General features: G+C 34.1%; 1 protein-coding gene across 2 annotated transcripts in view; it reads left to right on the forward strand.

Annotated features, from left to right (window-relative positions):
• The window catches only part of LOC145268670 (nephrocystin-3-like), a 110,279-nt gene that overhangs the window by 17,703 nt on the left and 75,840 nt on the right, over positions 1-16,736 (forward strand). For both annotated transcript variants that reach the window (XM_080124160.1, XM_080124161.1), the window contains one exon: positions 11,099-11,646. In XM_080124160.1, coding sequence (XP_079980286.1) covers positions 11,215-11,646 — 432 coding nt within the window. In that variant the 5' untranslated portion in view covers positions 11,099-11,214. The remainder of the gene's footprint in view (positions 1-11,098; positions 11,647-16,736) is intronic.

Raw genomic sequence — 16,736 nt, forward strand, 5'->3', positions numbered from 1 at the left:
AACAGGGACATACCCAGAGTGATGTAAACAAAGTTTCTGGCCACAGTTATAGTTTTTAGCATGGTTTTCTCGACTAACTTTTGCGAAAAAACACTCGTCTAGTGGAAACCACTATCAATAACTTATTATCGATTATTTCAATATGTTTAACATTCTGAATTTTTATGAAACTAAAAAGGTAAAGAAATATTTAAATAATCGATAATTCGTTTTATTTAGATTTATTGCTTTTTTATCTCAAAATCGCAAACAACCTCGCCCTTTCCTGGAAAGTATATCACGAACTGATGACGAAACCTGCATCCAGGACCTAGTAATTCACTCCCGTTCACCCATTCATTTTTCGCACTTTTCTCAAAAACCACGCTCGTCCTGGATATGACCTTAAACTATATCCGATGGTGAGGCCCCAGCTTGCGGGCTTTGAGGAGGGGAGGGGGTGAAGCTACCCTTTAATTGGCATTGCTCCCAGGTCCACTCTGACCCGGAGTGGTAGTACCTGTTAGGGTTCCAACTATGGGTTAAATAGAAACTGACTTGAAAAAAAAAAAATATTCTATTAAAATATTTTTCTTCAAAATAACTGGATTCGGCATTAAATAACCTGAAAACGGTTGATATGCCGTGAAACAACCAACCAACCAAAAACCACGCCTTTGATTTAAAAAAAAAAAAAAATGGCGCAAACATTAGTCATGGTGAAAGTAAATTTTTCACTCCTGGGAAACTTGCATGCTCGGCTTACATTTTTTTTTTTTTTTACATGGGAGTCACTACTTATCAAGGCCTAAAAGCCACTAGAAGAAAAAGGTTAATGAGTGTACAGTAGTCACTGAGACAACAGCATGTTAATAGTGATAAAAATGGATTATTTAAAAGTGGGAGGGGACTCAACAAGAACTTGTTTACATTTTGAAATGGAAGCTGGCCATATTGTAGTCAGCTGGAAAGCAGGCTAGCGGGACAGAGTTCCACAGGTGGGTAGTTTTAGAAAAGAAGTTTGTTCGTGGAATTTTTGTTTAGATTTAGGCACAGACAGAAAGTGGGGGAAATTGTTGATAGTGGTTGTAGCTAGTCGAGTGTTTTTTTGTGAATGTTTGGCAAGGGGACAATATATTGAAGCTCGGTTGAGCACTTGCCATGAAAATAATGATAGAGCAGAGACAGACTTGCAACATCTCTTCTGTGGGAAAGAGGTTGCAAGGAAGAGAAAACGGCATTACCTACTGAATTCTGAAGCCAGTTTTGAAATTTGTCAAGGCAGGATAGGGTGCTCTGAGCATCTCCCGCCCAGTTATGGCAACAGTGCCCCATTTAGGACGTATCTGGCTCTTGTACATGTAGAGGATTGTGTCGGGATTTAGATACCTTCTGGAGCGGTAGAATGATGCAACCATATATATCATATAAAAAAGAACTTAATGGGGTTAATTCTTACTAAATAAAGAAATTGGAAAATCTGAAAGCTAAGAATGCCTAAATGTAGATTCCATGAACAAAGCTTCTTTCTTAGAAGTGCACGCCTGTGAAACTGTCTTCCGTTTTCCTGCTTTCCAGCTGACTACAATCTGATTGTCTTCAAGTCCAATGTAAACAAGTTCTTGATGAGCCGTTCCACTTAAGTTAACAAATTTACCGAATTTCCACTACTAATGATTACTATATATTGTCCAATTGACTACTGTACACTCCTAAGCCTTATCCTCGAGTGGTCTGTGGGCCTTGATAAGTGGTGATTCCAATGTAAAAAAAAAAAAAAAATGTAAGACTTCATGTCAAATATATATATATACTAGCTGTACCCTGCCACACGTTGCTGTGGCTCAATTTGGTGTAATGGAAAATTCTAATAAAAAGAGAAAATGCATGTTTCTTATATTCTTAGTACAGCAATCCACTCTAAAAAAAAAAATGAAAAAAATGGTACTCTTGCAGAATTGGATCCTGATCCTCAGGATTACCGTCAATCATTGCTTGGGCTCGACCAACAATCAGTGGATGAAACTAACGTTGAAACGCTAAATGTTTTTTTTTTTTTTTTCTGTATACAAAAATATGAGTTAGTAATTAATATTTGAGTGATGGGGGGGGGGTTACTATACACAGATTCGAAAAAGTTGTCCAAAAACAAATGAAAGCAAAGGTAAGGTAAGTTACATTTCTACCTAACTGGATAATTGCTTAGTGTTTTTATGTTAGGTAAAATGTTTAATCGGCTGGAAAAACAGAAATGGTTGCAGACTGTTGAATACGTTAAGTTTGGGAAATTAAGTTGAAAACTAAAAACTATACAATACAGTGTCAAAAACCCACCGAATATGTTACCATGACATAGGCTGACATAATCGGTGGGTTTGTGACAGTATTTTGTATAGTTTTTTAGTTTTAACTTACTTTCTCAAACTTAACATAATCAACAGTGTCCGCCACTATTTGTATCTTTCAAATACGCCGATAAACACTGTTTTTCGAGCTGACTAAACGTTACATTAAATGAAAAGGGTTTGTATTAACAGATACAAAGAAGTTGTCAAAAAATTAATATATAACAAATAAATGTTATCAAAGGCAAGAAAAGTAAATGTTCTACCTAACTGGATAAGATTGTAGTGTTTTTATGTAGTGTATAATGTTTAATCAGTTCAAAAACATGCAGTGTTTATCGGTATATTTGAAAAATACAAATGGCGGCAGACTGTATCGAACACGTTAAGTTTGGGGAAATTTTGGGAAAATGAGTTTAAACTAAAAAACTATACAAAGTACTGTTAGGAACTCACTCAATATATGTTACTGTGATGTAGGCTGACATATAATCAGTGGTTTTAAATTTTGATCGATACAGGTAACGACATTTAAGAGTCCCTTTTAGTGATTACCTGGTTTGAGGATATTATACAACTAAATGGCAAATCTGCCCCAAAAATCCGGTATTATTTTACTTTAAGGCCCGTCTCATGTTCGTATATAACGAAATATTTTATTGTAGATTTCAGTGTACTAAAAACGAATCTGCAAACCGTTTCCGTCGCAAAAAGAAAGTTTTCATGATATGAAGAAATTACTTTTTCGAAAAGTGGGTGATCACTTTTCAATTTAAATTTAACTTAGAATGAGCACCCACTTTCTGGCCACCTGAGAGAGGGGCATTTTTCTGTGTGTATGTGTGTGGGGGGGGGGGGTTGGCGGCCGAACCCCCGCCCCTCCAACCAATTTAAGCAGCTAATTTTAAAGGATTTTCCAAGGGTAGAAAGAAAGCCCCCACCCCAAATATCGTGGCCACAAAGTGGGTGATCATTTTACGTTAAATTATTATGGAAAAGTGATCCTTCACTTTTTTAAACTAACATTTCTTCATATCTTGGAAACTACTCGTTTGCCTTAATTATAAAGGTTATTTTCGTTTTCAGCGACCCCGAAAACCTATAGGAGTGATAATTTTAAAGGAATTTTCGAGGATGGAGTAATTCCTCATATTTACCTTTTTTTTTTTTTTTTTTTCCAATAACATAAGAAATTAAGAATTAGACAAATTTATGAGGCTAATGCACTTACCGATCCGCACTATTTTTTAAATCGTATTTCCAAGTTTAATTAAAGTTTTTTTTTTATTCAATTGTATTCTAAATAATGTTAATGCTTCTGTTCTGTTCCTTGTCTGCTTAAGTTTAATTTTTGTTTATTAAATTGTTAGGTGAAAGTCTAGGATAGTTACAAAACACCCTCTTCTCCCCATGTTAAGAATGGCTTTTTAAATAATAACGTTATTATTTCAGCACAGATCAATAAGTGCACGAAAAGCATTCATATTTTAGAATAGATGCAAAACTCCCTCCCCATGTTAAGAATAGCTTTCTAAATAACGGTATTATTTCAGCACGGTACCTTCTCTGCATAAGTACTATCTTTTGTTTATTAAACTGTTAGGTGAAAATATAAAATATTTACAGAACACTCTCCCTTTCCCATGTTAAGAATGGCTTTCTTAATAGCGTTATTTCAGCACGGTACCTTCTCTGCATAAGTACCATGTTTTGTTTATTAAATTGTTAGGTGAAAGTACAATACTCATGCAGAGAGTGATCCGTGTTGAAATAATAACGTTATTATTTAAAAAGCCATTCTTAACATGAGGAGGGGAGGGTGTATTTTAACCTTACAATTGAATAAAAAAACATATAAAACTAATTAAACCTGGAAATATGATTTAAAAAATAGTGCGGACAAAAAAAAAAAAAAACTGTACTTCACCAACGAATCTTATATAAAAAAAAAAAAAAAACTCAAAAAGCAAGCGACAAACTTTTTTTTGGCCTTATATAATAAAGAAAAAATGTGTAAATTAAAAAATTTGGAAGATAAACAAATGAATTATGTTTTTTTAATAGCATTATTTCAGCACGGTATCTTCTCTGCATAAGTACCATGTTTTGTTTATTAAACTGTTAGGTGAAAGTACAGTACTCATGCAGAGAGTGATCCGTGTTGAAATAATAACGTTATTATTTAAAAAGCCATTCTTAACATGGGGAGGGGAGGGTGTATTTTAACCTTACAATTGAATAAAAAAACATATAAAACTAATTAAACCTGGAAATACGATTTAAAAAATAGTGCGGACAAAAAAAAACTGTACTTTACCAACCAATCTTATATCGAAAAACAAAAAACTCAAAAAGCAAGCGACAAACTTTTTTTTTTGGCCTTATATAATAAAGAAAAGATAAAAAATTTGGAAGATAAACAAATGAATTATGTTTCTTTTGTTTTGTTTTTTACTTATCGAGTTAACAGAAAATGAAATCTTTCGTCAATTCGTGGCTGTGAAATGAATCGAACCGGAAGTTCAGTTTTATCAACAGAACAGATTCGCAGTAACGGTTAAAAAAATATATTTATTTTATTTAATATTTTAATTTTAATAATTCGCAAGGTAAATTTATTTTAATAACATAAAAACATACCTCGACTCTAAAAATTGGTTGTCTGAAAATTTCAAATAAATTGGTAACGTAGAAATATGGTTTTATTCGTTTAGAATGAACTAACTTTACATTTTTATATATATAGATAATTTTAAACATTCTTTTGAATTGTCAAGATTCATTTTCTCCAGTAATATCGGTTTACTAAGTTTCTGGAAGTAATAAATGATAATTTTAGTCTAATTTAACGTTTCCGGAAGTAATAAATGTAAATTTTGGTAAATTTATTCTTTCCCTTTCTGGAAGCATATAATGATGTGTCCCCTAGATTTGGATAGCAAGTGCATGAAAAAAAAAAATGGCGTCTCCAATTTCGGCAATAAAAGGTAGAAGCACCAATTTATTCATTGTTGATTTATTCAAACAGTCCTTTGGAAAATAAATAGTTAAAATAAAGTGGTCCTAGGGCGTTGAGTTCCATGGCGACCAGCAGAATTATTTAATGGTCGCTCCATTAGCCCCCCCCCAGTCAAGGCTAACGCATGCGCACATAACATTTATTATTTATTTACTTACGTTGCCTTTCGCACTTTTAAAAACATTATTTATTTACGTTGGCTTAACTCTTTTCATGAATATTGGAAAAAAGTTTTACTCTTTATGAATATTAAAAAAAAAAAGTTACTAAACATTTACTAATAATTTCTCACTTTTACAAACATACATTGGCTTAAGTCTTTTCGTGAATATCAAAAAAAAATAACTAACCATGTATTGATAATTTCTCACTTTTACAGACATTTTTAATTTACATGAGTGGATAACTTTTTGGGTAAATATTTACATTTAGGTCCACCTCCACAATTTTCTTTTTTAAATGACGACTTTTATTGATAAATAAATCTACTTCTCTGCAACCGGCACTGAACCCCTCCTTTTTTTTTTTTTTTTTTTTTTTTTTTAAATAGTATTTTCGGGTGGGTATGCTGACAACAAATATCAGTTAAATTTTGCAAATATTTCCCTCCCCCTCTAAAAATGGTGTTTATTCCGGAAGCTGTTCTTAAGATGAGGAGGTTGAGGATGATTATAAGGTGGACCTAATCTAAAACAAAAACAAAAAAATACCAAGTTTTTTTAAATGATTAAAATAATTTCTCACTTTTACAAACATTTTTACATGGGCACAGAAGCAACTATTTTTTTATTAAGTTTTTTTTAACTTTTTTTATTTAAAAATTAGTAAATTTCAATGAATAGAATAAAGAATAATAAATCATTTATCATTAATATGTTTTTTTGGTTCTGTGTTGAATGAAACTGTTTTTTTTTCATTACAACAATATATTTTTCTTTTATTAATTTGTTAGGTGAAAGTACAGATACTTCGGTCGGTTTTTAATGTGTGGAAAATCTAGCTCCTGAAAAAAAAAAAAAAGGGTACTCTGGATAGTAACAAAAAATTAAAATTGCCTCAGTCTCGAAAGATTTCTTCTCTACTGAACGAGGAAAAAAACTGAAGTGTAGTTCACCTTCTGTTTCTCTCCCCCTCTCTCTTCCTCTCTCTATCCATCTCTCCCTTTCCCTCTCTCAATCTATATTTCTCTCTATATCACCCTCTCCATCTCTCTTTGAGACACTTTCTCTCTTTAACTCCCTCTATCTCTCTCTCCTTTTCTCTGTCTCGCCCTCTCTGTTTCTAACTCTCCCCCTCTCTCTGTCTATCTATCAATCTCTCTCTATCTCCTTCTCTTTCTCTATTTTCCTCTCACTTTCTCTTTTCTATCTATATATCTTCCTCTCTATCTGTCCATCTCTAATCCCTCATCCTATTTTAGTCGCCTAAATTAATTACAGTGAATAAGGCATTGTCAAAACATGGATAAATCCTATTTTAGTCACCTAATTTACTGACTGAGAATAGAAGTTATTTGGAAATTACTGCTACCTCGAACAGCATCAGAAGTAACTAGTAAAACCTTTCTAATTGAATTGATTTTGGCAGCCATTCAGTAACAAGATGATATAGTCTTAGCCCTTGCTGCATGAAGAATACCTGCGACCTTGCTGCCAAGTAGAAGAATTATTTATTCTACTTTGAAAAATTCAATTTTTCAAAAATCTCATGTTCGACATCTCCAAAACATCCAATATGGCGAAAAATATTGCAGAAATGCAAACTTATTGTTTAGGATGAATGCACAATGGTACGCAAAAAATCACTTGAGGCTCTTGTTCGAACCTTGCAAGATTTGCGTGGCAATGTCAGACCATTTAGGAATACAATAATATTGCTTGCAGGAGATTTCAGACAAATGTTACCTGTTATTTCTCAATCAACACCAGCAGATGAAATAAATGCTTGCCTCAAATACTCTACTTTTTTGTTCCATGTGAAGACATTAAACTTAACTCAAAATATGCATGTACAGTTGCAGACTGTTCGATCCGCACAAAAACTTTTGCATCACTTGTGGGAAATTGGGTACGAAAAAATGCCAGCTGATCAGAGTTAAGGGCAAAATTCTTTGACTTTTAACTTCTGTAATTTCTGTAATTTTATTTCATCAAAAGAATAGTTAGTTTAAAAGGTTTTTGCAGATATTCAAAATATAAGAATTCTATTTGACTGAGTGAATGAGCTATTCTTGCAGGTCAATACAAAGATGCCCATGAACTTAATGCTATAATTAAATGTAAAATTCCAAGTGAGGTAGTCAAATACAAATCCATCGGCACAGGGAACAATCTTTACAATTGTGTGGCTTACAGTTACACACTGACTGTTTTTTCACATGGACAATTTATGTTACATATTCAAGAGTCACCAAACCGGAAAATCTCTATATCAGCTAAGAAAATGGAACAACAAAAACTATGTACCCATACGAAATGGAAAATTAAACCTATAAGAAACATACTTTTTCTCATTTTGGAACTTTTTCCATTGAGCCAATTTGAGCCACAGCAACGCGTGGGAGGGTACAGCTAGTATATATATATATATATATATATATATATATATATAAGTTTAGTAGTTAAGCTAGTATATATATATATATATTGATATATATATAAGTTTAGTAGTCAAAGTTAAATTCTGAAAATAAAAATATAGACACATATATTCAAGTTAAGAATTTATTGTTTGACAAAAGGAATATATAGAAGAGGGTTATGTTAATTTCCTTAATCCATGGATTTTCAATAATGGCATTTTCAACTGATTTTTAATCTATGTCTTATCTCGCTTATATATATATATATATATATATATATATATATATATATATATATATATATATATATATATATATATACAGGGTGTTTCAAAAGTCTTGGGAACATTACAACATATTTAAAATCGTTATGTTCCCAAGACTTTTGAAACACCCTATATATATATATATATATATATATATATATATTGGGGAAGCACTATGTCTTGACAAGCTTTTGGAACTAACCTTCACTCCTGATCAGATAAGGAACACATACATACATCAAATCTGTTGCCAATGCTGCTGGAAAAATGGCGGAATCATTCTACCGCTCCAGTAGATATCTCACTGCTGATGCAATCCTCTGCCTGTATAAGAGCCAAGAACATCCTAGGATAGAGTACTGTTGCCACATCTGGTGTGATCTATCTTGCCTTGATGGAGTTCAAAATTGACATCGAACTTGGGGATGTTTCTGTTAAACGGATTTTCAAACGGAGCCCTTTATTAATTTTATGGATGTAGCATGCTCTCGTTCCTATTTACAATGCCTCCCCACGGGACAGAGTTAGACACCAGGGTCGTTTTTTTAATGTGGAGTAAAGGAAAAAAAATAAAAATTGTCTCAGTCATGAAGGATTTCTCCTCAACTGACAGAGAACAAGAAATTAAAGTGCAGCATCTGAAGAAAAGATACTACACTTTGTTGTAGCATGCTCTCGTTCCGTCAGCCGTGACTGGATAAAGGTCCTAAGTAATTCACAATTGTATTATTTTTTTTTTTTTAAATTCCCGAGTTCGACAGAAACATTCCAGAGTTCGACAAGATACACCAAAAGAAGATCGGAGGTTACATCGACTGAAACATTTTGAAAAAAAAACAAAAAACACTCAAGATGAGAACAGTAGTCCGATGAATTCAAATAATACAGCTAACCAATCCTCATCTAAAAACTTCAGAAGCATGAATATTTACATTTACATCTAGAATATATATATATATATATATATAATTATTTTTTTACTATAATAATTAAATACCTACAGACACTAGTGTTTCATCCTTTCGGGATTCTTCAGTGCAGGGTGTCACGATTACTACCAGTCGAACGATTCGAACCCCGCGACACGAGACATCTCTGGCTCGATTAGCGGAGGCCGTATCCATTCGGCTACTATTAACCGTGTGAAATAGCGTTGAATTTTAAACATTTTAATTTAAATGTTCATTACGTCAGTCAGAGAGTGATCAAATCGTTATACGATGATCTACGCATAAGAGCTAAATTGACCGACTTTTAATTCAACTGAAAGTGCTCAACGATAAGAAACGAATTTCTTAAAGGGGCTGTCATAATCATTTTTTTACTATAATAATTAAATACCTACAGACACTAGTGTTTCATCCTTTCGGGATTCTTCAGTGCAGGGTGTCACGATTACTACCAGTCGAACGATTCGAACCCCGCGACACGAGACATCTCTGGCTCGATTAGCGGAGGCCGTATCCATAAAATTTAAAACAGAATCAATAATTGTATTGGAATCGGGAAATTTAAAATAGAATCGATAATTGTATCGGAATCGGGAATTTTGAACAGAATCAGTAATTCTATCGCAGTCGGGAATTTAAAACAGAATCGATTTAAGGTTTCTATATTTCATATTAGAATTGTCCACAAGGATTCATGGCGTAATGAATAAAGTACTAAGTTGTAAAAGTGGCATTCTTCAGAAGGTTTATGGTTCAATCCTCAGTGTATGGTTGACAGAACGAGACCATGCTACCCCCATGGATTAAATAAAGGGTTCTGTTTGAAATTCCATGCAGGTTCCAGAGTTCGACAGAAAGATTCCTGAGTTTGATAAGACACACCTAAACAAGGTTGGAGGTTACATCGACCGAAACGTTGTGAAAATCACACTCAAGATGAGAATAGTAGTTTTTTTTTGTTGTTTTTTATTTTTACATGGAGGTCACCACTTATCAAGGCCCGGAAGCCACTCGGGGATAAGGGTTATTGCGTGTACAGTAATCAATGGGATAGTATTGTAGTAATCGTTAGTATTGGAGATTTGATAAAGTGTCTTACTTAAAAGGGCAATTCATCAGGAATTTGTTTATGTTGGACTTGAAGACATCCAGGTTGTAGTCAGGTGGGAAACAGGCAAACGGAAGATAGTTCCACAGGCGTGCAGTTCTAAGAAAGAAGCTTTGTTCATGGAATCTACGTTTTTGATTTAGGCACAGATAAAGAGTGGGGGAAATTACTGACAGTGGTTTCAGCTAGACGGATGTTTTTCGTGAAAGATTGGCGGGGGGGGGGAGGTACCAGAGATTGATTTTAGTCTGATAAATCCAAATAATACAAATAATCAAGCCTCCAAACTTTTGGAACATAAAATATGGATATTGTTGGAGGGAAGTGCGTTCGAAATGTGATAATCTGGAAGTTGAAGAAGCTCCCCAGCGTTGCTCAGGACCGTATAAAACAATGAGAAAAATGAAGTTGATTTTGAAGAACATACCGATTGTTCTTAGGATAGAGGAATTTTTGACGTCTAGGTCTCATTTGCTATCTTGACAAAAGAATATTTTACCTACACTAGGACGGGTATTACACAACATATGTATGAAATAATTGTACGTTCCCTAGGACAGGTAATTTACAGCATGTAAATTGGTAAATGTATCGGAATCGGGAATTTAAAACAGAATCGGTAATTGTATCGGAATCGGGAATTTAAAGCAGAATCTGTAATTGTTTCGGAATCGGGAATTTAAAACAGAATCGCTATTATATTGGAATCGGGAATTTAAAACAGAATCTGTAATTGTATCGGAATCGGGAAAACTTAGGAATCATCCCATTACTAGAATTTATGCATATGCAAATTAATTAATTTGATTAAATTAATTAATTAATGAACACCTTTTCTTTCTTCAAACAGGTATGGGCTGAAAGTATGTTACACAGTACCAGGAGGAAACCAATTGCGTTGGCAAATGAGCGACCAGGAAAATTAAAAATAAAATAGTTACTGTGGCGGATCTCATAGAATCCACGATGGGAACTGGAAGCTCATTCCTCCACGCTACAGATGACGATGACATTGAAGGCGCCGACTGCGAGAGCAACAGCCACGGGGTTATCAAGAGGATTCCTATTGAGATGAAACCGAAGGGTCGGTTGGGCCTGCGGAGACCGAAGGACGAAAGTCTACGGTCCATCGACTTGGACAGCCAAGAACTGGAGCGCAAGAACAAGGAATTTGAGATGTACCGCCGGAACAAGGAACAGGAAATCGCCAATATGTTGAAGAAGGAACAGAAGCTAATTAACGAGAATAAGAAGTTCCGGGTGGAATTGTTGACTCTGCAGAAGACGTGCACCAAGTTGCGAGGAGAACGAGACTTTGCTATGGAGGCTGAGAACCAGGCTCTTGCACGTGCAGCGGCTTTTGAGAACGACAGGGATAAAATACAACGGCAATTTAAGGTAAGTGTTGTTTATTTATCAATCCGTTTCAGTACGGCAAGTTCTGTTCCCAATCTTCTAGTGAAGCAATTTGTTTTTTTTTTTTTTTTTCGTTTCCCTCCCGCCCCCTTTTTGCCTTCAATATTTTTGCAGTATATGTTATGGAGTTCATGACACGAATAGCGTTCGATTAGTGCGGGATGTTGCTGAGTGCAATGGGAGTGGGGAGGGGTGCAAAAAGGTCAAGACTCATCAAACTCTGCAACACCGCTCTGATGTGTTGTGAACGCGTTTGGTTGCAGCTGCATTCGGTCAGATATTACGCGTGCACACACACACACACACACACACACACACCATCCCCAATATAAAAAGGAGGGAGCCTGTGCTTAGAGAAAGTCTCCAGTTCGAGTTTTGGAGTCTGACAAACACAGTCGTCAGAAGATTTACATCCATGTGGGGCGACAAAAGGTAGCTATGTAGGGAAGATGAATCAATAAAGAAATTCTCACACTCCTTCTAAGGATAAGCAGAGAACAGGAGAGGAGCAACATCCAACCGCGAAACAAGTAAAGTCCTGATTGTCCAGAGAATGACTTGCGTTGTTGTTATGAGCTTTTGTTCCAGGGTAGCCAATATGGTCGAGAAATGTGATTAAGATATGAAACAGTACGTTCTGCTTTTGTTTTTTTGTTTTTTTTTTTACATGCAGGTCACCACTTATCAAGGCCCAGAAGCCACTCGAGGATAAGGGTTATTGTGTGAACAGTAATCAACGGGATAGTGTTGTAGTATTAATTAGTATTGGAGAGATGGTTAGGTGTCTGTTTTTTTTTTCCCCCTTTCGTTTCCTCGTTCGCGTCAAGGCTTCAGGGTTCAAGCCGACATTCCTACTAAAACTTTTTTTTTCTTTTAAACCTCCAAGCGCCCGGCCATGTTTTGATCTGCCCCCCCCAACAACACACCTCCAAACATCCAAGCAACGCCGGGTACCCCCTGCTAGTTAGTACTAAATCAGTGTTGGTGTTGCTAATGCAGTGGTGATGTGTATTGCGTTGATTTTTGTCAGATTTTTGGTTAAGAAGTAAAAGCCAAGCCAAAAGTATTTTAATAGTAAGTGATCTGATGAACTCCGAGCACTAGTACCCCCTTCAGTGAAAATATGCCTGACAAACCCTACAGGCAGCAAAATCGCACCCCTACACTGTAGAGATCCCTAGATGCTGTAAAGCTTTCTACTCAAATAGCTTTTTTCCCTCATACTGCTACATTTTGGAATTCTCTTTTTTTTTTTTTTTTTTTTACACAGTGATCACCACTTATCAAGGCCTGGAAGTCACTCAGGGATAAGGGTTATTGCAAGTACATTAATTTAGTGAGGAGATTTGCTGAAGTGTTTACTTAAGGGGGCGGTTCATTAGGAATTTGTTAACATTGGACTTAAAGACATCCAAGTTGTAGTCCGGTGGGAAGCAGGCAGACGGAACAGAGTTCCACAGACGTGCAGTTCTAGGATAGAAGCTTTGTTCATGGAATCCGCGTTTTGATTTAGGCACAGATAAAGAGTGGGGGAAATTTTTCACAGTGGATTCAGCTAGATGGGTGTTTTTCGTGAAAGATTGGCAAGGGGGGACCAGAGACTGGAGTTCAGACGAGCATCTGCCATGGAAATAACGATAAAACAAGGACAGGCTCGCAACGTCTCTTCTGTGGGAGAGAGGTTGCAGGGTAGAGAAAAGGGCATCCCCCACTAAGCCACGAAGTCTATTTTGTACTCTGTCTGGGATCCTCTTTCCCTGACTATACTGACATGCAGAAATTCAAGTGTAATGTGAACAAACATCTTGCAGCCAAATTCCATAAATAGTACCCCTGCAAATCTAATCTCAAATAGTAATCTCTCATGAATATGTGGCCTGTGCCTTGTTTGGGGTGAAATGTCAATAAAAACATTTTTTTTTTAATTTTTGTCAGATGTTTTGTAAAGAAGTAAGAGTCAAGCCAAACGTTTACATTAGAAGTTGATTAAATAAGGATTACAGCACTTTTGATGCATTTATGGCATGCAAGAGAGGATTCAGTCTTGAGGAGAGTGAAATTTGGGTTAAAGTGTTTTTGTATATGACTATTATATTAGTATATAACTAGTATGTTAGTGTATGACTAGTATGTTAGTATATAACTAGTATATTAGTATATGACTAGTGTGTTACTGTATGACTAGTATGTTAGTATATGACTAGTGTATTAGTGTATGACTAGTATGTTACTATATAACTAGTGTGTTAGTATATAACTAGTATATTAGTATATAACTAGTGTGTTAGTATATAACTAGTATATTAGTATATGACTAGTGTGTTAGTGTATGACTAGTATGTTACTATATAACTAGTATGTTACTATATAACTAGTATATTAGTATATAACTAGTATATTAGTATATGACTAGTGTGTTAGTGTATGACTAGTATGTTACTATATAACTAGTATATTAGTATATGACTAGTATATAAGTATATGACTAGTATATTAGTATATGACTAGTGTGTTACTGTATGACTAGTATGTTAGTGTATGACTAGTATATTAATATATGACTAGTGTGTTAGTATATGACTAGTGTGTTAGTATATGACTAGTGTGTTAGTATATGACTAGTGTGTTAGTATATGACTAGTATATTTATATATAGTACTAGTGTGTTAGTATATGACTAGTATATTAGTTAGTATATGACTAGTATGTTAGTATATAACTAGTATATTAATATATGACTAGTGTGTTAGTATATGACTAGTGTGTTAGTATATGACTAGTATATTAATATATGACTAGTGTGTTAGTATATGACTAGTACGTTAGTATATAACTAGTGTGTTAGTATATGACTAGTATATTAATATATGACTAGTATGTTAGTGTGTGATAAGTATGTTATTGGGTCACTAGTATGTTAGAAGAAATTGCTGCAAAAATCATATGCTAAATTAGAAGATTTGGCTCTGGAGGCTGAGAGCCAGACTCTTGCATATGCGGCAGCAACTGAGAATGACAGGGACAAACTACAAGACAATTAAAGGTAAAAATTGTTTATTTATCCATTTTATTACTATTACTGGTTCCACCTCTTTGTTGTGTAGGTCCCTAGATGCAAGAACGCCTTTTGCTCTAATAGTTTCTTCCATCAAACAGCTAGACTTTGGGATTCTCTTCTTGTTTCCTACTTTCTGACTGTACTAACCTGCAGAAGTTTAAATGACATATGAATAAACATCTCGCTGCTCAACTTTACGCAGTACCTTGTTAGACGCATGTTAGTATATGACTAGTATATTAGTGTATGACAAGTGTCTTAGTGTATGACTAGTATGTTAGTATATAACTAGTATATTAGTATATGACTAGTATATTAGTATATGACTAGTATATTAGTGTATGACAAGTGTCTTAGTGTATGACTAGTATGTTAGTATATAACTAGTATATTAGTATATGACTAGTATATTAGTATATGACTAGTGTCTTAGTGTATGACTAGTATGTTAGTATATAACTAGTATATTAGTATATGACTAGTATATTAGTATATGAATAGTGTGTTAGTGTATGACTATTATATTAGCATATGACTAGTATGTTAGTATATGACTATTACATTAGTATATGACTAATATGTTAGTATATGACTAGTATGTTAGTGTATGACTATTATATTAGCATATGACTAATATGTTAGTATATGACTAGTACATTAGTGTATGACTATTATATTAGCATATGACTAGTATGTTTGTATATGACTATTACATTAGTATATGACTAAAATGTTAGCATATGACTAGTATGTTAGTGCATGACTATTATATTAGTATATGACTAGTATGTTAGTGCATGACTATTATATTAGTATATGACTAGTATGTTAGTATATGACTAGTGTGTTAGTGTATGACTAGTATGTTACTATATAACTAGTATATTAGTATATGACTAGTATATAAGTATATGACTAGTATATTAGTATATGACTAGTGTGTTACTGTATGACTAGTATGTTAGTGTATGACTATTTTATTAGTATATGACTAGTGTGTTAGTGTATGACTAGTGTGTTAGTGTATGACTATTATATTAGTATATGACTAGTATGTTAGTGTATGACTATTATATTAGTATATGACTAGTATGTTAGTGTATGACTATTATATTAGTATATGACTAGTATGTTAGTGCATGACTATTATATTAGTATATGACTAGTATGTTAGTATATGACTAGTATGTTAGTGTATGACTATTTTATTAGTATATGACTAGTGTGTTAGTGTATGACTAGTATGTTAGTGTATGACTATTTTATTAGTATATGACTAGTGTGTTAGTGTATGACTAGTGTGTTAGTGTATGACTATTTTATTAGTATATGACTAGTGTGTTAGTGTATGACTAGTGTGTTAGTGTATGACTAGTATGTTAGTGCATGACTATTTTATTAGTATATGACTAGTATGTTAGTGTATGACTATTATATTAGTATATGACTAGTATGTTAGTGTATGACTATTATATTAGTATATGACTAGTATGTTAGTGTATGACTATTATATTAGTATATGACTAGTATGTTAGTATATGACTAGTATGTTAGTGTATGACTATTTTATTAGTATATGACTAGTGTGTTAGTGTATGACTAGTATGTTAGTGTATGACTATTTTATTAGTATATGACTAGTGTGTTAGTGTATGACTAGTATGTTAGTGCATGACTATTTTATTAGTGTATGACTAGTGTGTTAGTGCAGTCCCAATTACATTCTCCGTTACATTCCTAATCAAAACACATCCTATCTCGAGTGAAAAAGAGTAAAAAAAAAAGTAAAAACGATCTGCTGTCATGTCCTTTCACTAGCATCCACATTTAGATCAAATTCCAGTATATCAGCTAAGACCCAACTGAAATCATTTATCTGTCAAGATCATCATTGTCGTCCGGTTGAAGTCATCTATTTGTCAACTCCTCTCATCATCTGCCCGACCTGATCCATAGGTTTACTCCAATTTGATGTATCCAATCTACTTGTCTGCTAAATATTGTATATGCTCAG

The sequence above is a fragment of the Euprymna scolopes genome, chromosome 44 (assembly GCF_053919585.1).
Source record: "Euprymna scolopes isolate OS-2025 chromosome 44, ASM5391958v1, whole genome shotgun sequence".
Taxonomy (NCBI): domain Eukaryota; kingdom Metazoa; phylum Mollusca; class Cephalopoda; order Sepiida; family Sepiolidae; genus Euprymna; species Euprymna scolopes.